The 23822-nt window shown below is 40.3% G+C and overlaps 1 protein-coding gene across 12 annotated transcripts in view; it reads right to left on the reverse strand.

Moving 5' to 3' along the window:
- Window positions 1-2653, reverse strand: part of NEBL (nebulette) — a 159794-nt gene extending 157141 nt beyond the window's left edge. For 11 of the 12 annotated variants that reach the window (XM_025199734.1, XM_025199733.1, XM_025199732.1 and 8 more), the window contains exons 1-2: window positions 2456-2653; window positions 2304-2375 (exon numbers count right to left, since the gene is read on the reverse strand). In XM_025199734.1, coding sequence (XP_025055519.1) covers window positions 2304-2375; window positions 2456-2527 — 144 coding nt within the window. In that variant the 5' untranslated portion in view covers window positions 2528-2653. The remainder of the gene's footprint in view (window positions 1-2303; window positions 2376-2455) is intronic. The other variant, XM_025199731.1, reaches the window with a different exon arrangement.
- Window positions 2654-23822: the final 21169 nt, after the last annotated feature.

Below are 23822 nucleotides of genomic sequence, written 5' to 3' on the forward strand. Positions count from 1 at the left end.
CATTATTTCCAAACTTAACACTGCCTGAATGAAATAATATCAATCTAACCCTCACAGTGACATGCATCCACTGTAACTGAAGGAAGCCTGAAGAGGTTCTGCCACCATTCCTGAAAAGTGTGGAGGTAGGGTAGATTTTAACTCTTGGGTACACTAATCATGCTGAAATTTCAAATGTAGATTTCTTGGAAGAAATTGTACCATTCTTGACCTGATCAAATGTCCATTGAACTGGTGGAAATGCACTCAGTGATTTCAGAAAGAATTGGATTAGCCCAGAAAGTGGGTTCCTTTTTGGTATGTTAACAAGGTGAATTCTATTTGAAATTATATTTGTTCTGGACCATTACACATTACTATCACTTCAAAAGCATAAGTGGCACAGTTACTTTAGGCTTCACAAACCTCAGGGAAAATCTGGCATGTGCTTCTAGACTGAATGCATCACTCTTCCAGCAAAAGCCAGGTCTGTGAATCATTACAAGGTTGAGAGACCCCAACTGAACTCAGTTATTCACCTTAGCTTCTAACTCCATACAGAGCAAGAGAGAACAGTACTTCAGTACTTCAGCTACAGTATTTATCAATTATCAGCATCAACCAGCACCAAAACCTAGAGACATATATTCTTTTTTAATTAAAACAAATAATTTACTACCACTTTTCAGAGGGTTTTGTTTTAGCATGGGAAAAGGGAGTTGCTTTTAAGATAGAAATTATAGAAAAAAGTGGGATAGGAAAATTAAATGTTTTTCAGGTCAGCTTAATGCTTCATCTTTACTTTCTCTTTGGCTTGTATGTGATTTGACAAGCATTTATGACATGCTGTTCATTTCCAAAATCAATACATAGATAACCATCAATATCATATATAAATAACCTGTACTCCGTCTCAAAATACCTTAAGGTTATTCAGTAATGATTTTACCAGCCTCTGATAAGACTGTATTCAATATTCAGCAGACCGTCATACAAAGATTTAAGTATTACCAGACAGCCCACAGACTAGAAAAGTTTTAATCTTGTCAAGTTATAATCCCTACCCAGGATGGTAGTGTCTAAGCATTCCATACACACTACCATTCAATCAGATATTTGTTATTTCTTGATAAACAGTAATGAATTTCCTGCACCCACTAAAGTCCTCTTTTTGCATATTTTAATATCAGAAAGATAATACACTTAATAGCTTTGACTAATAAAGCCCCAAGACTAATCTAGCCCTCACTTAACTTCCAAATGTCTTAGTCCAGGAGTAGCTGGAAAAAGCATTTTTTCATGCAAGTCTCCATCTCACCAGCAACGGGTTGCCTGCTGCCAGTCTCCATCTTAAATAGACCATGAAGGAGACAAGTCACTCTAACTGCTGCTAATTAAAAACAGCTCCCCAGTTAGTGTGCAGTGGCAAAGCTCTTTCTGGAGCACACATTTTAACAAAAGACAGAAAAGCAAATAAAATTTAAACCTTAGCCAAAAAAAAGTTTACATTTCTTCATTAATATGAGAGAGCTCTATTTGCTTCATCAGCTAAGAATCTACTCCAAGCTGTTTATTCCCTGGGAACATATATAGTAGATTTCTATACTAGTTTTAAGTTAAGAATTTTAATTAAACAGTCTTAAAAGATACTCTAACATTTTAATAGCATTTCCCCAAATATAAAGATCAAGAATAATATGCCAAACAGTTCAGCAGTTTTATCACATAACAAAGGTATTTAATGTTATCTATTGAGATTTAGTCCAATACATACCATGCAGAATGGCTCCCAGTTCACTTTTGAGTGAGAAATATAATGTGCTTGTTTTAACTTATAATATATTAAAGGGTTCAGGGTATGATTACCCAATATATAACATTGTCTTTTTCCCATACCACAGTAGAGATCAGCAGAGACATTCTCACTGCAGACCTCCTCTCATTTTCAGACAAGGAATTGCTGCCAGAATGTCCTCTATAAAACAACCTGAATTTTGCAACACCCTCCATGTTAGCATTAAGCTCCTGCATTTTTTTGGTTTTTCATGATTGATGTGAAGCTCAGGCTTTTTTCTCAGGCTATTGAGGAAAATATGTGGTGAAGGTGAGGGGGAATGGGAGAAGGGCTGTATATAAGCCACCTTGTTCTATTATATTATGCTGTGTTTTTATACATAGGACAGACATTCAGAGTACTGGATGGACATTAGCAGCTACGTTGTAAAAATTTGAACAAAAATAATAATACAAAAACTGAAATTCTGGATTCTGAACAAAAAATAAATATTACACCTTCAAAAGAAAGGAATGAAAATAAAACTTACATCACTTATCAGTTCAGTGCATCTTTTAGCCAATTCCATGTTTCTGTCCTCAATAACAGGCTTACAGAATACCTAAAAAGAAACCAAAAACTGAACTGAAATAGTAGAGAGAAAAATAAGCACTTTCACAAAAGTGATCAACTACCACTAACCTTTTCTTCTTCCTCATCTTCCTCCTCCTCACTCTCACCCACCCTGAAATCCTGAATGACAGGCACTCTCATTTTTATATACTAGAAGAAACGCAATAAAACAACATTTAAAAAAAAGTCAAGAGCTGTAACAATCAGTTTCCATTCTTCAGTGTGCGTGAGACCTATGCTCTTCTTGCGTCCTGCACTGAGCTTAACCTTCACAGAGCTTCTTCCTTATTTAGGCAGCACTTGATGGTCTTTATCTGAACAATTCAGTATGAGTGAACTGAAAGACATTACAAATGGCCTTGCTAGCTATCACTCTCAGCAGAGCTAATGCTTTCCTACAGATAAAGTATAATTAAATGACCTAGTCAAGTCAACTATTTTTAAATGTCAAAGAATATATTTAATTAAAATACTACCATTCAGTAATTTCATAACAGAAGTGATTTAATGAAATTAACTGGCCTAAAAGGATTATGTGGATCCTAGGATTATGGGAAAACTGCCGAGTTGTAATATTTTAGATAACACGGACTCCAAAGCCATGATCACATTACTTCTCTACTCCATCCAAATAAGGCATACCCAGGAATGACTTGTTCTACTGGAAAACCAGAATAGTGTGTTTCTGGACAATTCACTTTTAATTTTAAGAATGCAAATATAGCCTGCAACAAATGTAAATTTTGGTACAGCTTCCAGAAAAACTGTTTCATATTAATCATGCATAAATTCATTAGTACTCAATACAGTACAATAAAGTAAAGTAAAACACATGCATACATAAATACATGTGCAAATACACATAACCACTCCAGAAGAAAATATAATATAATTTTCTTATGGACCTATATATCATTAATAATCAAAAACTGAAATGATTTGTAGCCTCAGAAATAACACTTTCTGTATCAAGTCACTGAAACTGATGATGCATATGCCACTGGAAAATGGGAAAATTTCCCATTTAAAATAAACCAGGATATATTATAAGGCTAATTGGATTGCTTTTTTTTTTAATAGAACTTTCCCTCTGTAATTCTAACATATGCATTTTCCTCTTATTACAAATAAAATGAGGTCATGACTTTGGAGTGTTCCCAGACAATTCTAAGAACACTCCCATCCATGAAAAACCTCTAGGTTTCACATTCGTATTCTGAATAAAGCCCATAGCTATATAGAAAACATAAGAGATGTAGGTATATAATAAACATCTTTTTAAAATGACTGAAAAGTATTTGTACCTAACATACAACGTCTCCACTGCCTGCCACTTGAAACAGATGCACCTCACTAAAAAAAGAAAAGAAAAGAAAATATTTAAAGGACAAGGGACTGACATAGCATTTATGAATCAGTAAAAATATTCATTAAAGTCATTTGAAGTATTTATTGAAGGGGCAAATAACAATGGCTCTTAACCTACTGGAATCCTGAAAGAATATTCCCCTATGTATTTATAATATTCAAGGTTTCAAGTGCTTTTTTTTCTGCTGTTTAGTAGATAAGTTCCAAATTGTCAAGAGCGAACAAACATTGTTGGTTCCAAAACCAAGACATGGAAGGTCCAATTTGCACAGGCATTTCATAGTTAAGTATGGCTGGAAAGGATCTCAAGAGATCATCTAGTCCAACCAAGGAACAAACCTGCAAATTTGGTGTTAGCACCACACTGTAACCAACCAACCTATCTAAACTATGCCATTTACAGAAAGTGCGTAACTTAGATCGATTCTGCCTTGGGCTTCTTGAATGTTGATACCTACCCTTAAGGTCCAAGAAATTCTGATTCAGAGGCTGTATCCTTAACTCCTGTGCTCAATAGGTACTTATGGCCTTTTCCACCAAGAATTTGTCCAATCCCTATTTGAAACTGGCTAAACTATCAGCTTCCACAACATCTGGTGGCAAGAGTTCCGCAATTTAAGGACATGCTGTGTGAAAAAAAACTTCCTTTGGTTAGTTTTAAATTTACTACCTATTATTTTCATTGTATGACCCCTAATTCTTGTATTGCGATAGATAGTAAATAATAAATCTCTATTTACCTTCTCTTCACCATTTAGTCTTTTGTAAATTCTTATCAGGCCCCCCTTCAAGTGCCTGGTATATAAGCATTATGGTACTTAACATTCTTACATACTAGTGGTCAATGTTTTTTCCCAGTGGTCAGATGCAATAGTAATTATATATTCATTGTGATTTTGACATAATGCTTTTCCATATCAAGATCATCCCCCTTTTTTTCCTTTTTAGTATAATCACTAATTGATTTACTTGCATTCATTCATTCTAATTTTTGCAAGGCTACGCTGTGCTCCCAGACAAACTTCTGTACACCACATATCAAGGGATCATGGAAGGGTTCCCAGAGCTCATTATATAAAGGAAATAGATGCCAAAGTTACATTTTCTGAGGGAGTAGTAGAGAAAATCAGTTTCCTTCAGGGTCATGGTCAATTAGAAGTTTAACTTATTTCTAATAAGATATGATCAGCAAGTGGAAAAATGGTAGATGTAAAATAAAAATATCTACATGAATATCTCAGTAGCAAACAACAAACCAGAGATGTTAAATCTAATGTGAATGAAGCTGTAATTAAACCCTGCCACTGTTTACTCTATCACTAAAGGGACCATAACAAATGTTTTAGTACAGCATATTTTAACCACAAAAAACCTGCACTCACCAAAACCTTCAGATGTGTGCCTATGCTAAAAAATAGAAAGGAAACACTGCACCATAAACACTAGGATCTAATAGACAGCCAGACTTCCTGGCAGAAAGTCATCAAAGCTTTAGTATAATTCAACAGCAATAGGACTTAAAAAAAAGCAAACCACCGTTTACCCTTGTACACCATTAATCTACATGCACAAAACATTTTTTTATATATTTGTAATCCTTCTGCCAGGCACCAGTTGACAGCAACAAGAGCTAGGTTCAATTTTGGGGTACCAAAGATATTTTACCTCGGCTTCAGCCCCACCCAGACCACCTGGAAAACACTAAATAAATTACTAGAGTGTCCCACATAAACAAAAAACCCCTCCTCACAAGCAGTATAAACACAAACATCCAAATTTATTACCAAAAATAAAACAACACAAAAGAAAACATTAAATATAATTTTAAAACACTATTAAATATAAAGCAAAGCCTATAGGTGCCACCCTCTTGGGGGAGGCTTCACCCATACCCAGGCAGTCTGGGACTTGGGGCTGTCCAATGGGTAGTTCCTGGGGCCTGTGTCCCTATATATGCCCTTCAGCAATAGGCTGGAGAGCAGGGCCCACACCAGAGAGTCCTACGAGCTGCTCTTTGGGTTCACCACACCATGGGGAGCTACTTGGGAGTGTGGGTCCTTCTGCATTGCAAGGGGCTCCACTGCTCCTGGAGACGTGGTAGAGCACCAACTTCCACTTCTGCATGGTGGCTTTGAGGGGCAGTTTTCATCAGCATACCGCACCCCAAAATCCCTAGTCCCAATCCCTGTTTTGCTGGGCAGGAAACTGCAAAAGAATTTAGTAAATGTCAGGCCTATCTTGGCTTAGGCCTGAACTACAACTAGCACCCAACCACACCGCTTGATTGGGACATAAACTACGAAAGGGACAAAGAAGGCCCAGGCCTATCTTGCTGGGCCTGGACTGGACAACAAAAAGCCGTCCAGGCCTATACTGCACTGAGGCCTGGATCAACAAGAAGTGCCAGGTCTCACCCTGGCTCAAACCGTGCCAGGCTTTACCCTGGCCCAAATCTGCCAGCCAAACATATAGCTGGGGTTCAGCCACACAGCTAAGCTGAAACGCAAGAGCTGTGAAACAGCAAAATAGGCCAGGCCTATGGCTATAGCATGGACATCCAGTCTCAACTGTACCACTATGCTGAGACACTACAATTCCCAAACACAGGGGCCAATAATTGCCAAGACTCATTCCTGGGCAGTTTGTTCCAGGGATTAATACCCCCATGGCATTAACCCATTTAAGTAAAAAAAGGGGGAAAGGAAGAGGAAATAAGAATCTCAGACTCCGAGACAGATGTTCTCTCCCTGTATCTGAGGCTTTCCTATCCTGTAGCTTTTGCTTGCCTCTCTAGTGAAAAGGTGGGGGAGTCCTCCATAGGGAACAGATTTCCTGGCTCCCAGTTCAGCTGTGCAGTTCTCAGCAGCCCCAGGAGAAAGAGCTAGAAACCTTAGTTGAGTTGTTCTTATATACCTTGTGTGACATCCCCCTAGCCTTGTCCAATTAGGGAGTGCCACAGTCCAGTATCTTTCTTACTCATCTGCCTGGAGGATCTTCTGCTTCCTCTGGCCAATGAGGCCAGAGGGTTTTACATATTTTGCCCAGATACAGGACCATCTTGCCCACATAAAACACATCAATAAAGGTAAGAAATGGAAGCATGGGTGCAAGGTACTTGAACAGAACAGCGTCATGATGAATATGCAACACCCACACCCACACAATACACAACTCAGTGTGTGTGTGTGTGTGTGTGTGTGTAACATATTCATCATGACGCTGTTCTGTTCAAGTACCTTGCACCCATGCTTCCAATTCTTACCTTTATTGATTATAAACAAGCAATACCTTTATTGATTGTAAAAAAAAAGTTATTTTTATTTTAGCAAGCTAATTATATGCCATGCTATTAAAAGTTATTTGCGAACATCCAAAAACTAAGAACCATTATTTGTCTACTTGTCCATTCAATATTTCTTGCCAAAGGTTTTGGTTCAACTGTCTGGCCAGCATTCTCTCTAACCTGTGTGGCATGTGCAGCTGCACAGCCACACATACCACACAGCTTAGAGAGAATGCTGTCTGGCACCTTACCAAAACACTGCTGCTCTATCAGATATAGCCATTTAAAAAACATAGATAGGGATTACGTAGCAAAGAAAGTAAAATCATGAGTTCTGTGCATCAGAAGAGCTGGGCTCAAATTAGTTTGCAAATAAAAATTAGTTTGGTGGTCTCATTTTTGCCCCTAATACACAAAGCAGTTTATCGCATTTACTCTCTCAGCTCCGTAAAAGAGTCAAAGATAGCACCAATTTGACAAACTTGTTCATTAGACTCCCTAAGCTATCTCTAGCAATGTCCCCAAATATCTCTGGGCTGAAGGCACTGCAACACACGACACCGCTTCACAGAACAGTAACATTTAAGCTTGCCCAAGAGAGGGCATCTGAAATGACAGAACTCTCAGTTCAGTATCTCTCACAGGAGAGACCCCAGGACTTAAGTGGCAGGGGGGTTGCTGGTTGCAGATGAAAGTACTTCTTTTGAATTGCCTACAGAAAATTTTACAGCACAGTAGCAATACTCAGAGCAGATCACAAGTATTGTAGGAGTTTGCAATTCTTAGCTGAAAAACTCAGTATGAAAAGATAGAGTTTTACTTCAGCAACTCTCTTGATTTCATTGGGTATCTAATTCAAAATCAACCCACTGATTTATCTGAAATGACTGTGCCATTTTAACGTTTATTCTCATGGGCTAAGGTACACAGCACTGAAATAAGGAAAATTTATTCAGCACTGCAGCTGGGGATTTGGGGGGATTTTTTTTTTTTTTAAAGAGTGTACAAGTACATGGTAAGCACTGAGATTGAATTGCTTTTTACTTATAGAAAGACCATTCTATCAGACTGGCAGTTACCAACAACACTGCAAAAATTTCATGGCTATGCTATCAGCACAATAATCAAAAATGGAACGGAAGCCCTTTGAATTGCATTCCTAGGACTTTTAGTTCCTTTAATATATCAGGAACACAACACAAATTAATATTAACGAAATAAATATTATCCTATTTAGATAAAGTACAACTATACCCTTGTATCTGTCAGATGATTAAATTGCAAGTTTTCAATAAGAGCATAAGAAACATAAAACTGTCTTGTGCCTTTGAGCTAACACTGTTTATAATTTTTATAAATTTCTCTGAAAGTTTTTAATAAATATCTTATTAAATCAGTGGGTATTGGAACTCTATTTCTAGAGATAAGTTCCTAATATTTTTTTTAAATGTCTGGTCCCTGAATCATGGAAAATCCATTTAATATCACTCTCCAGTTCCAAAAGCACATTGGCCATGCATATATTCACAGTACCAGTGACTAGCTCAATGGAACCCCAGTGTCACTTAGGGTGTATTTAAGCACTGCCATAATAAAAATGATAAAGAAGAATTAAATAAGGCAGATAGAGCAATCAAGAATACCAGTTTTTAGCACCAGTGTGGCATAACATTAATTTGCCCCTTCCACACTGATCTATATTTCTAAGGGCTGAAGTGTCTAGCAGTATTTTATGGCTGGGGGGTGGAAAGGGGGTTGTTTTTTAATAACATCTGAAGCTACTTTAGAAATACGTCACAGAAGAGAAAATTGTTCAGGTAGTTTCAGGTTCACGTATTAGTACTGAATTTGAAGAAAAAAAAAATCACACATTTCTTTTAATTTTGAAAAAACTGAAATATTTAGTTTCAACATATTTTAAATGAAATATTTTGATTTTTCATTTAGAAAGGACATCTAAAAAATTACCTACAAAATAATAATAATAATATAAATTATAATTATAAATACACATCATTTAAAGCTTTAAAAAGCTTCAAATACAACACATTTTGGTCATCCCAAAGCACTTTTTTTTCAGTTTTCTTTTCAACAAGTATCTCCCCCTGCCAGTTTTTAGGCAAAAAAATGAAAAGTCAGTTATTGACAGAGCTCTCATTACTATTTAATCTCCCGATGTAATGCTTATAACCATCTACTCCACTGTACCTAGGATATTTGCAATGTTTCCTTTACTTACCTGCCATAGTAAAGACCCATTTCACTTCAGCCAAATGACTGAATGGGTGCTGAAGCTCACAAAGCCTAAACAGCCCTTACCAAATACCTGTATTCCTGGTAAGCTACCAATACCTCAGAGGTTTGGAGAGTCATAGCACTAAGCAACTAAAACATATCAATAAAGGTGCACGTGTGGTATGTGGTGCTGCAGACCTGTCTGTGGGGCTGCAAACCACACGCACCGCATATACAGGAGTTTGCTGCACTGCTAATTTGCAATGTGGCATGGACTGGAAGGTCCTACTGTCAAACCCATGCCTCAGAAAAGCAGGGTGGCACACATGGCATCAGCATGCACCACCCGAAACCAGAGCCTGGCCAGCCAGAGCCACGCTCTGGCTCCTGGCCAGGCTCCACACGCCAGATTGCCAGCACTGGAGACACAGGAAGCCCCCACGAAATCAGGTGAGGCTGCTGGGGCCAGTCCAGGCACTGGCTCCAGACTCCTCTACCCCAACCAGGGCAACATGCTGCACGCCAGAGCATGTGTGCACAAGCATTCCCTGGGGACAAGTAGCAGCAGCACAACTATGCGGCACTGCTATCTGTCCCTGCTGAAACGCATGTGAGCGCTCATCTGGACGTGGCCATAGGGTCTCTCTTATGGCTCCACAGATCTGGAACATTTTTCACCATGTCTCTCAGGCTAGGTACAGATGTCTAAAAAGCCCCAGGTGGAAGTGTTCTAAGTATTGCACTTTACACAAAGTGCCCTTGGGTCAGGTCATATCTGCATGGCAGAGTTCCTCTACCCCCGGCCTCCATTTCTTGGTGCAGCAAAGAGCCAAGTGTGGCTCTGAGCTGCAGCTCTCAGGAGGCTGGGACAGGGGAGGGAATAGAGTCCCCTTGCCATGTGAGCCCAGTCCAGTGTGCCCCCCCACAACCCTCAGCCATCAAGCTGGGGGCCTGCACAGTAGGGTGGCTCCATTCCCCAGCCCTCACCCAGTTGCACAGGGAGGAGACAGAGCATTTTCTGTCTCCTCTCTGTGGCAGCCTAGGAGCTGGGGCTGGCCCGGAGCAGATAAGCACCAGCCAAAGCTAGCATGCCACCCAGGGAGGGACCCCTAGGATGCCGGTGTAATGTGACCTAACTTAAGTCTCAAGGGGATCTGGCACAAAAGTTCAATAGAGTACTCTAACCTAACGTGCATTAGACTGATACTACATCTATCCATATCTAACTTAGACCAGGACCTGACATCTTTTAAGTGGTCTATGTGTGGTGAATATCTCTTCAGTTACAGGTATAGAGCACATTGTTTATCACATGGTAAGTGTAACGTATGTATCTGGCCTCAGTTACGACAGCATCCTGTTCTCTGTTCCTAAAAAATGAAATTTTACCATTCCCTGCATGGACCCATATTAATTCAGAATGCTGATGTAAAGAGTATATTCCTAGCCCATCACTATAACTGTCACTCTCTCTTTCATCCATTTCGTGCTCCCCCCTTCACTATCATCCCAAACACAGGCTGCTTATCTTCACTTCCAACATATTTTTCAGCCTCTCTCACTTTTACCTATCATTTCTCATTCACTATTAAGCTTGATTTTGACCCCCAACTGATTCCAGTCTCCACTGTCCACTTATTCAATTTTTAAATGAGCACTTTCAAATTTTTACCTAAGTGTCCCCCATACATAAGCTTGAAAAAAATTCCTCAAAAAAAAAAAAAATCAAAACCATTTCTTTGTTCTCCTTCAAATCTCTTCTTAAAACTTGTTGGTGGTGGCCAAAAAACAAAACAAATAAAAAAATTGATATTTAGCTGCTGGTGTGCTGAGAATAGTATGAGCTAACATAATCTGATTTAGATTCCCTGCATTTTAGAAAAGAAAGAATTAACTGCCATTCAGGATCCCTGCTTTACGTATTTTTTCTAAATTTACAGACTGGGCATTGTAGCAGGCTGTGCCCAGCTGCTGATGGAGAAAGCTAATTGCAGGCCTGCCCAGAGGACTGGGCCAGCTAATGTGAATAATTGGCTGGCCCAAAGGAAGTTAAAAAGCTTGCAGGGAAAGGAGCTAGGGAGGGAGACAAAGTGAGACAGAGCAAGAGAGGTACCAGGCTAGCAATAGCAGAACTGAGCCAGAGTACTCTTTTAGGCTAGGGACAGACCTTCAAAAATCCTGAGCCTGAATTGATTCAAGCTTTGCAGGTTAGTCTAACCTGGCTAGGCTGAATAAGTTTGAAACCAGACAGACATTCTCTCTGGACTGAGGAAATTCAGGCACTTGCCTGCTGCGACTCAGGCTATAAGCTGGGAGCGGGGGCGGGGAGGGGGCACTAGAGCAGCCCTTCCTTCCCTTCTGCAGGGAGCTGAGCTGAGGGGGACGCAGCCAGGCCCTTGCAGGACTCTTTCATTAGGGAGGTCTGCCTGCATGGTCCCAGTCTTTTCCCCGCTGGCTGTTCAAAGGGCGGGAGTGTTGCCAACTCCCAGCTCCGGTCTAGCACTCTGAGGCAAGGGGGAGGGGTATGTGCAGTGCATGCATCTGTTGATGATACGGAGCTTTTCAATCTCCCTCCCTGCTTCACCATACTGTCTGCAGCAAATTGACAGATGAACAAGCCAGATGGGGGCTGATAACCATCTTTATCACCTGGTTAGCAAAACAATGGCCTCTCTCCACATTACTTCAAACTTCTTAAACAGCTTACCGGCTAACATATTGATTAGCTCCAAAAGCCCTAAACAGTCACTGTTCTGTTGCCTATCCCAGTGAAATTGGAGAGACACATACACACAGACACTCTTGGCGTTAGCTAGCATACCACATGCTGGCTACGGTCCATACTGTGGCAGAGAGGAGGAAGGGATCTCTGCTTAAGCAGGGGGGGGGAGAGAGAAGATAGGAGCACGGGGAAGCCAGCAGCCCCTGCTGTGGCTGCAAGTGTGTGCCAAGGTCCAGCCAGGGAGCGGGGAGCAGGAGAGGGGGGGGGGGGGGGGGGGGGGGGGCCCCGCCCAGCCCAGAGAGGATGCCAGGATGCTGGGGAACTCTGATTTAACTTAAACCAGCAAGGGGTCTGGGACAGACATTGCAAAAACCAGTTGATCCAAATCAGTTAAGTCTGATACTACATTCAACCAGGTTTATCTCAAACCGGTTTCAGACATTTCCAAATTGGTTTGTGTACACTGAACATCTGTTCTGTTACAGGTTTAAACTAGTTTCTGATCACTTAAACCAGTTTGTTTGTAATGTCTGTCCCTAGCCTTAGGATCTGGGAAAGAGCCCTAGTGAACCAAGGAACTCATGCCAGAGAGAGAGGGGAAAGACTGTGATGCTGAGGGAGTAGCATAAACCCAGAGTCGCCCTCCTCTTGGGGTCTGGGAAAAGGCCCCAGGCTGGGAGTTAACCTCTTGTGGACTATGTTTATGCTTGTTCATTAGTTACTGACTTATGTTACTTGTGTTTCTTGTGAGGCAAGCATAGCTAGGAAATAAAGACTCTGCTGAGCTTTTAAAGACTATGGGCTGAGCAATCACCAACCCACTACAGGCATATATTCCTTTCACGAGTTTTTCTTGTGGCACTGCTATTTAAAATCCAATTGCCTGAACTGATGCAAGCTAATGGAGCGGAAAAGGAAAATTAGCCCTTCCCTGTAAATTTGGGTTTCAGTTATAATTAGATCCACCAGACTGTAACCTTCACTCATTTCACAACTTTTTTTTTCTCCACAAGCCAAAGCCATACATAGTTTCTTCCACTTGAACTTTCTTGGGGATGCTTTTCTTGATTAGTTGTGTTTTGACTATTGTAATATTTTACTTAAATCACATACGAACTAGAGCAAAACAATAACATTCACTGACACAAAAAGCAGACTGTAAGCCAAGTAAGCCAAGTGCCTGAGCTCCTACCCAAGTTTATTTCCAGATGGAATTAACAGAAACTCTATTTACAGGTAGGTTTTCATTTCACTTTTGGAGTTTCTGTGTAATTCACTAAGATCTTGGAATTTTCTTTCTTGTCAGATTCCTTTGGGGTCATTTCCTGTAATAACTTTATTCAAATAAATTAACCTATATGATGAGATAATATATACAGCTATTTCCACCCCAAAAAGGAACCATCATTACTAAGAGTAATTTAAATTCGATGCTATCCTCTTAGTAAATAGACAATAATATCATGCTGATTAGCCTCCAGATGATTTCCTAAAATAGAAAAGGTAAAATCAAAGACAGTGTTAATGGAAACTCCATAAGGATCCTTAGGTGGGTAGAAATGCAATTTGAGACTTCTGTCTGATGATGAAAAGATGTATTAGGTTTATGATTCATTGATGAAGAAAAGTGTGAATAAGCACAGGCAAATCATTACTTACGGATGCTGAAGGAATCATAGGTAATGTAGGATTCTAAATATCTTTCACCTTAGGGGAAACTGAGACTACACTGTATTGGTTTGAAAACAGACTAATCATTTTTAAATATCCTTAAAACTTGATACTCCTCATCTGTACATAAACGTTTCGTTTGAAAAAAAAGCTTTTTCTAATCAATAAATTGTGCCAATTACAAGATTTTAAAACTCAAAATTGCAGCTAAATATTTCATTTGTGTTCTGAAAAAAGCTCTCTCTGCTAAGAAGGGATTAAGTGCCACATAGAATATGTACAGACGTTCAGTGAGTCATAGTCTCATCCAGAAGTAAAGCTGGAAGGGACCTCCAGCAATCATCTAGACCAAACCCCTGCCTGAGGCATAATCATCCCTATTCAAAGCCATCCCATACAACCATAATCTAAATTACGTAAAACTACTGCAGACCCTGACACTACACCGACCTAACACCCTAACCTGCCACAGGTAAAGTAGGGGGACGACAGCAGCCAATGTCCTGCTTCTATACAATGTTGTCAATATAAGCAAAGAGGTCCCCCCCACTACAGAGGAAAACAAACCCCCACAGTCTGTACTAATATGACCAGAGGGTAAAATTCCTTCCCTTAAGATCAATTAATGTATCATACCCTCTTTTTACTTCAAAGAACTTAACATATACCTCTGTTAGAGTATCAGGCACCATCAATTATATGTTGATTGAGCCCATATTGTGGGGGGATATAATTGATTTTGAGATACCATTTCATTTAGAAAGCAATCATCTCCCCTTAGTCTTCAACCTTAAAAAAGAGCCTGATACCCTTTCAGTTCTTAATAGCGATAGAAGTGTACCTATATCTGTTAACAAAAAATTGAAATGGGACACCAATCTACCTGAAAAGCTGACTGATAAACTCCATGCAGATGATTTAAGTGCCTTAAGAAATTCGGTAATAGTCACTCAAATACCAGAGGAGATTTTAAAGCACTGCCAGCAAATTAAAGATCTTTACCATCCACTCCTCTCAGTACCTCCAACCTCCAATCCTTTACAGACATTTAAAGAATGAGGCACTTCCTGGTTTGATAAAGAATGTGTAGAACAGAAAAGATCATTAAATAGGAAAGCCTGGGAGTTAAGGAAAAGTGGGTACACTGGAACAAGTTTTTGGAGTGAGATTCAAATGTTATGGAAAACATATAAACTGCTTCTCCCGAAAAAGAAAAAAGAATATAACTAGCAGTGGGATAAACTGAGGTCAGCAATCACTACTAAAGATAGTAAAACCTTCTGGCTACTTGTACAGCTAATTTTAATTATAATGTTGAAAATAATATAACCGCAGATAGTTGGGTAAAATATTTTTTTCCAATCAGTTTACTTCTTCTATGAAACAAATAAATAGTAATCTAAGGGGTAACCCCCCCCCCCACCTCCGAAACAATTAAGTATTGGGTAACAAAGGATCAAATAGCATATCTCCTCAAAGCAAACAGATCCAAAATGTAATAAACTATCTTGCAATTTTTGCTTACAAGGTTGAGGTGATTAGAGTTGAATATCCTTTATTACTGATATGAGTGATACATTTTAACATTATACATGATTTTATTGTCTCATTGTGGATCTATGTACAACAATATGGAGTCATGTCTTGATTTATTACTATATTTATATTAATGTTTTTTATGTTAGTGGGCTCTATTTTTAGTATAATATTTGTAGTCTGGTTACTTTGTTCAAACTTATTTATATTATGGGTGTATGTGTGTTATGTTGTTTTCGGGAGCATGGCATTTAGCCAGAATCCTTAATAAACTGAATTGAATTGAAAATTCCTTCCTGACACCAAATGTGGTGATCAGTCTGGCCCTGAGTGGAGGGGTAAGACCCCCTAGCCAGAAACCTCTGGCTTTGCTTCTGGTTGAAAAAATCAGCACAATCCAGTTAAAGTGCCCAGCCATAGCTGTAACCAACACCCAATGCTCCTCAGGAGGCTTAAAACACCCTGATACATACAGCAGAAAAAAAGGAGTGGCGGGGGGCAGGGGGGGGAGGGGGTGGCAACCAGCAAAGCCCAGAAGCATGGGAAATACCCATGGTAGAAAATAGGCATTGCTATACCTAGATCCCCAACCAGTGGCTGTCCAAACTCTTTTTGAACACCTCCAGTGATGGAGAGTCTACAGCTTCTCTAGGCCATCTATTCCACCGCCTCACAACTCTAACAGCGAAGAACGTTTGTTTTTTTCCAGATATCCAATCTAAATTTACTTTGTTGCAACTTTAAGCCATTCATCCACATCCTCCTCTCTGCAGAAGAAAGAAAAGGTGCCTTTACTCTTCTTTATGGCAGCCCTTCAGGTATCTGAAAACTGCTATTGTGTCCCCTCTTAAGTACCTCTTCCACAAGCTGAACATGCCTATCTCCTTCAGCCTCTCCTCATATGACATGCTTTCTAAAGGATATATTCCTTTGTTCATCTTTGTTAACCACTTCTGGACCCTCTCTAACTTTTCCACATTTTTTTTCAAATGTGTAGCCCAGAACTACACACACTACTCCTGATGAGGCCTAACTAGTGCTGAGTAAAGGCACTATCAGCTCCTGTGTCTTTCACCTAATGCTTTTATTGATGCAGTCCAAAACCACATTTGCTTTTCATGTGGCTGCATTATACTGTAGACTCATTTTGAGTCTGTGGTCTACCAAGACTCCTAAGTCCTTTTCCATAGAGCTGCTATCCAGCCAGGTGTCCCCCAATTTGTATTTGTATAACATTTTTCTGAATTGAACTTCATCCTGGTAGCTCCAGCCCAACTTTACAATCTGTCAAGATCCTTCTGAATTGCGCTCACATCCTCAAACATGTCCACAATTGTTCCTAGTTTTGGTTCATCTGAAAACTTGCTCAAGAAGCTTCTTATGCCAACATCTAAATCATTAATAAACATATTGAACATCACTGGGTTAAGGACAGACCTTTGTGGGACTCCAGTCAAAACCTCCTGCCATTCTGACATGGACCTGTTAAATATTACCCTTTGCTTGTAACTATTGAGACAGTTAGGGGGGAGGTTAGGGGGAGGTCAGATCAAGTTAACAATGGTCAGCCAATTTAAGACAAGTTAGGAGTGGGGTGGGGAACCAATGGGGTGGGGATTGGGAGGATTGGGGGGCCAGCAAAGTCCACAGGAGGAATTGAAGGAAGCAAACAGGATCTGAGAGGGATCGGGGGAAGTGGAACCTGGAGGGGAGTTAGAAAGATTGGGGAAGGGTTGGGGGGGGGGGCGCGGCAAGTGGGAAGAGTTATCCATGGAGACCAGCGGGGCTTGGCAGGATCAGGGGGTAAGCAGAGTCTGTGGGGAGGGGGCTTAGAAAGATGGAGAGGCCAAATAGGGTCCATGGGGAAGGGAGGGTTGGTGGGGTCCAGGAGGATTTGGTGGGGACAGGGGAGCTGGCAGGACCCAGTGTGGGGGGGGGGAGAGGACTCCTCTCTCCCCACTGTGACCAGGGGCTATTCTTAGACCCTGACTCCCCCCATTCTCAGAAAAACACCCCTTCCAGAAAACCTACCCTTCAAACCCCATCAGCCTCTCTCCCCACCCTGAGTTACTTCAATTGGCTCCCGGCACTAAGAGCAGCTGGCAGGATGGGGGTGGGGGAGGGAATTGGTGATCTCTTGCGGGGATTGGCTGGTCTACAGGAGCAGGGAGGTTATCCTCCTAGCAGTGGGGCGAGGAGTCAGAGGACTACAAATAGCCCAGTGCTGGGATTGGGGTGGGTAGGAAAAGTGCAACCCCAAAGCCAGGGCCAGTGGCTGGGTTGTCCCAGCCCTGGGGCAGCACTTGGAACTGCACAAAAGTTCAGTTACATTAGTCTTGCCTAACCCAGCCTTGGAGATACAGGTAACTTCAATCAGGTTGGTCATTTTTAGAACAATCTAAACTTTCTGAACTTCTGTAACATTTGCATTTAGATCCCAAGTTAGGTCACTCTAAGTGTAATGTCTGCATATGTGTAATGTCAATCTAAGTGTAATGTCTGTAAACCAAATTAGATTGGGTGGCCATTTTTAAGGCAATCTAACCTCCCCAAACATCTGTACCTAGCCATAGAGGTTAACAGTCAGACTGCCCACTTAGCTTCTTGCTCTATGGATAACAGGTTAAGACAATCATAGCCTAATAATGTTGTATTATTTAGTAATGCTGCTGAAGACCAGGTACATAAGCTACTTAATGTGCATTCAGAAATAATTTATAATATCTGAAAGATAAGGGTTTTCTGAATCAGATTAAATACAACACCTCTCTTTCCATAAAGCTGCACTCTGCATCAAAACTGTGTAATTTAATGTAGTAAATATTTAAAAGGAACTATCTATAATAGGCTCCAGTACAGTTAGAAATAAAACTGTAATAACCCCTATATTGAAAATGTCCTTAATATAACAAAGAGCTTCATACCAAGGCCTCTCTGGACCACATAAGGCTATAATTTAGCTTGTGGTTTTAATTCTGAAGAACAACTTATGAATCCTTTAGTGCTGATCTATAACACTGAAGAAAATGCACCAAAATATAATAGTAATAATTAGGTAAAGAAAGGCTAGATTCTTCCATCCACTCTACTTAACAGTTACCATGACTATTATGACATGGGGATAAACATCTTTTCTCATATCTGTCAAAACATGGGTAGCCAACCTGCAGCACATGTTCCTATAACATATCCCTATATGCTGAAAAAATCACTTAATATTTTAAAAGATTTAATGGGATATTTGATTTAGAAAAAATGCTTGTGAACCAGCAATTCTTAAAGTGTTCCTTTTGTTTCCTAAACCATTTCTTTTGCACACAGCTTTTTAAATCAAGTCGTAAGAAAACTTCATTTTATTTTAATCACTGTTTACTATTCAATTGAACTTTTCAACATAAATGCTTTACTACAGATATATCTTCCTCATACTTCAAACACACAGGTCAAGGGACTCATATTAGAGAATGCTACAGTGAAGCATGGCACAACTCACCCACAAATGCTAAATCCCAAAAGGATATAGTTTGACTGCCTTCAATGCAAGCCAATAAGCATGCCCAACAGAGTTTTCAGTGTTTGACCAAAGATGCACTAAGGGCAGCTACATTACATCCTCTGGGGGATTAGCATACACAGAATGGATTTTCTGTACTTTAGTAAGGCACTTCCTAGAGCAACCCTGTAACACAGCAGGCACGCTCTTAGCATTGTCTAAAGAAACATAAATTGAAACCAAAGATCTACATGCCTACCAACTGAAAATGGCAGAAAACAGATTAAACCTGGCAATGCATTTAGAAGAGTTAGTTTCAAATATATTCTAAAATAATTTACAGTGATAAAATTACAAAAAATAATTATTTAGTTTGAAATTGGTTTAATTTTGCTGTATTACTTAAAATATAAAGAGTATTATACAAAACTACTCTACTGGATCAATTACATAATTTTTTCAATTAGTGCACCCCAAATAATACTTTTTAGTCTTTTAGTTATTTCATCTCAACCTGATAATTCATCAATTCTTACTGGTTTACAAATATTCCTGGGACTGATTACCTTATCCTCTTCTAGTATACAAGTCAATCCTATGGAATTCAATGATATTGGTACTTGTCATTAACTGGACTACCAGGACTAAAGGGAGCACTTATTCCTCAAAACAACACTGTAGCATTCAGATTTAAAAGGCCTTCTTACATTGTACTCAAAGAAAGAAAACTGTAGTCATTTTCATAAAGCATAGGTTCCTAATGCTCCAAAAAAAAAAAAAAAAAAAAAAAAAAAAAAAAAAAAAAACAAATTCTACTCACCTAAAATTAATGCCAAAGTACAGCTCTCCACATCATGGGATACTAGCATTTATACCAGGTTCAATTAACTGTCAAGAACTTGCTGAGGGAAGAATAAAGCAATAGATGACATGTTCTGCATCATATATCACCCAAAAACATCTTTTATTGTAATAATGTTAAATAAAAATAAAAACAGTTTGCACTCATATAGTTCCTGCTGTAGTAAGATGTGAAAGAACATTACAAATACTGGACCAGACATTCAGTTATGGGGGAACATGGGTAGATGTAGCCACTCTGGTTATACCTATGAAGCATCACCACTCTTTTTGTGGAGAGATGCTCTTGAGCCTAGCCTGCTTACCTGCTTCTGCTTACATATGTCAAACAGAAATGCAGCAAACTGCAGCTTCTCTCAAGCACACTAAAGACAGAAATCTCAGGAACATTTGCTACTGTTGCTCCCCAGAGCAGGTACACCACTGTGTTTCTGGGCTCGGCATGTGCAAGTAACCATGGGTGGCAGGAAAGGCTTAAGAGCATTCCTTTCCTTTCTGCCTCTCCCCCAACATGCCAGGGATGCCATGTATATATATCCTATTATAGTGATTCTCAAGCAGGGTGCTCCGACACCCCGGAGTACCACAAGATCCTTTTAATGGTGCCACAGGGTGCCTTGCAATATTAATACCGTTAGTGCAAACATCTACACATGATTCACAAGATAAACCCAGAAGTATCAAATAGGAATTCATAGTATCAAAAACACTCTGAGTTCTTGTAGTCTTCCTGAGTTCTCTGCAACAGAATAATTGCTCTTTTTCTGTACCTAAAAAATAAATGAGAGCTAAGAGCTGGCATTTCTGGAAGGGTGTCCTGAGTCTAAAAAGGTTGAGAACCACTGCCTACTACTTCTCTCCCAATCCTGGGGCAGCTGTGGACTAGACTGTCCTCAAAAATAAAACAGAGCAGCTATAAGGTTGTTCTGACTTCTATGGGCTAAAACAGAGACTTCTGAATCAGCTCTATAGTCTATATGCCTTTGTACACACAACAAAATTGCCCTTTAAAGTGGCTTAAATCCCCTTTTGCACCACTTTAATGGCATTGCTGTTTGCACATTTGGAAGTATGTTCCACTTAAATGGTGTTGCTGTTTGCATGTTCGGTGGTGTATTCCACTTTAAATGAGTTTGGTATGTAGCAAAAGAAAACACCTCTGAGGTGCTTTAGTTTGCTACCTAACAAAGTGCAACAGTGGATGGAGCACTGGAAACTGATGTGCTCAGGGCTTGGCGGGCCCCACTCAGCTCAGGGGCTATGGGACCCAACGGCAGCCCATGTAGGCAGGCTCCAATGAAGCAGGGGGAAAAAGCAGTGAGCCCAATCTTTTATTTTTTTTCTCCCCACAGCCTGTCAGCCTGAGCTGTGCAGGGGGCTGGTACTTCCCTCTGCAGCTGTGAGGGGTGGGGGCAGTGCTTCGCTCTGTGGCTGTGGTGCCCCCCCTGGACCACCCAGGCCGGGTGCCAGCAGGTAGGTGCTGCCTGGGGGGTCCCCACACAGCTCAGGAACCACTTGGCCCACCAGCAGCTCGCCCCGCCCCCACCAAGGAGGCAGGTAAGGATCAGGCCCCAGACCTTTTGTACACGCCATGGGGGTTTAGATCAATTTAATTCTCCCTAAATTGAAGCAGTGTTTTTATAAACCCACCGTATCAATTTAGCGAGAACTAAACCAAATTAAACCCCCATGCAGCCTATAGGATCAACCTGACAGAATGCTATGGTTAGAGATTTGGGAAGCACCTGATTTCATACTGAAAGTAAACAGCGTTAAGTCTAATTTAAGCACTTGAAACAATGTAAAGGAGACTTAAACAAGATTAGATATACAGAGCATTGGATTTTTTCTTCACTGTATCTCTGGAAGTACATACACATCTTTACTCCAGTTTTAATGACAGGAAAATTGAGAGGCAGAGTAGTGAAGAGGTTTGTCTAAATCAGAATGCCAGTCCTTAACTCAGCATCCTATACTAAGCACAAGAAGTACAGCACTGAGAGACTGGTATGGTATGCAGAAGAGCCAATGGCAACATTGTTAGCATTAGTTACAAAATGATGACATCCAATGTGCAGAAGGTGCTGTGTATCACTATGTGGCCTGGAACAACGCAAACAATCTTTCTGAAGCCTGGGGCACAAAGACAGAGAGAGATAATGACAATTCTTTCCCTGTTTTTAATCAAATTAAATCACATTTTAAAGTTAATTTATGTTGTTATACCGAACTAAATGAATAAGTGATGTTAAAACTATACATCAAAAATATTTGGGAAGGTTTTCATTCAAATAATTTTTTTAATATTTTTCTTTTCACATATAAAAACTGTCATCAGAGAATTACTTTTTTTTTTTATTAGTGCCCAAGGCCTAGCTTTGATATTTTTATCTTTCTGATGATTTCATGGAAGCCTAAGTCTACCTTTCAGTAACAAATTTTTCTAAAGCCTAGAGCTGTCTCTGTAAGCATATTTGCCTTCAAGTCTGTGGTAAATGTATTTTGGCATCTTTATGTTAAAGCTCTAGGGTTTCAGTCTCATAAAAAAGTGTAGAAAATAATAATGAGGTGTAATACAAAACTTCACACTGAGTGGGATGCAAAATCCTACACACACATATATGCATATACGTACATACATATATATACATAGAAACACACACACACACGCGCGCGCGCACACACACACACACACAGAATAATAGAAAATTGGGGTTGGAAGGGACCTCAGGAGGTCATCTAGTCCAACCCCCTGCTCAAAGCAGGACCAGCCCCAGCTAGATCATCCCAGCCAAGGCTTTGTCTAGCTAGGTCTTAAAAACCTCCAAGGATGGAAATTCCACAACCTCTTTGGATACCCTATTCCAGTATTTTACTACCTTCCTAGTGAGAAAATTCTTCCTGATATCTAACCTACACTTCCCTTACTGCAACTTGAGACCATTTCCCCGTGTTCTGTCATCTGCCATCACTGAGAACAGTCTCACTCCATCCTCTTTTGACCCCGCCTTCAGGTAGTTGAAGGCTGCTATTAAATCCCCCCTCAGTCTTCTCCTCTCTAGGCGAAATACGCCCAGTTACCTCAGCCTCCCCTCATGAGGGGGGTGTGTGTGTGTGTGTGTGTGTGTGTGTGTGTACACACATATATACACCTACACACACCATCCTATAGCTACAGGAGTGACTCTGCATCCTCCACATTTCACTTGCAAAAGCAAAACTCTTTATATGAACTATTTCACATGCGTAATATTCACTACATTTTACATTTAAATCACTTTAGTCTAACTTCTCCAAACTCATATCTGCGTACTGTTCCAACAACCAGCATTGTATAGTCCTCCATTCATGATACCAACAGGGATGTTTTTAAACATCCTGGGACTTCCTACAACTGGAAAACGATAAAAACTAATAAGTAAAAACTAGCCAGCACTTAGAAGCAAATAACTTGTTAAATTTTCATTTGTAACGGGAGGAAGAACGAAGTCCAATTTCAATGCATCTTATGGTTTGAGTAGCACCCATTGTAATTTTAGAATAATTTTAATTTAGAAATAACCCTTATTCCTTCTGGCTACTTACTGTGTATGCAGTTTATTCAATGACATTTTAAAATGCAATATATTAACAGTCCTCAGAGAAGGAACCAGAACTCAAATCTTCCCCTGCCCCCCTCTCCAGCAGGTGCTCCAATCACTGAGCTAGAGACTTTTACTTTCTCTAGGCTCCCTATTATTAGCCAAACAAATATCAGTTAGGGCACTCTCTTGGGAAGCGAGACATACAGGTTTCAATCCACAGGAACAAACCCAGTTTTCCCACATCCCAATTGAGCACTCTCATCACTAAACTGCTGGATGAAGGGGGCACCATACATAGGGCTAGCACCTGTTCCCCAGACATGTTTTTTAAAAGAAAGTGTCTGTTGCCTTTGTGTAGAACTCACCTACTGTTGACATGTATTATATATGTTCCACCCAGACTGAACCCTTGGTTCCACCCTTCACCCAGACGGAGCCCCTGGGACCAGGCTGTGGGGGCTGCCTGGCATGGCTGTCAGCAACAGGGAATGGGAGCTACGTCATCCCCACCTGTGGTGTATGCTCTTCAGTGAGGTCCCTGGAGTCCCAGGTGACTGAGCTCCAGGCCCAGGTAAGCACACTTTGTGCCAGCAGGTCCCATGAGCGGGAGATTGATGACTACTACAGTCAGGCTCTTCTTCATTCTTCAGAAGAGTAGAAGATAGAGGAGAAGGTGGCCAACA

The sequence above is a fragment of the Alligator sinensis genome, unplaced genomic scaffold (assembly GCF_000455745.1).
Source record: "Alligator sinensis unplaced genomic scaffold, ASM45574v1 scaffold221_1, whole genome shotgun sequence".
Taxonomy (NCBI): Eukaryota; Metazoa; Chordata; order Crocodylia; family Alligatoridae; genus Alligator; species Alligator sinensis.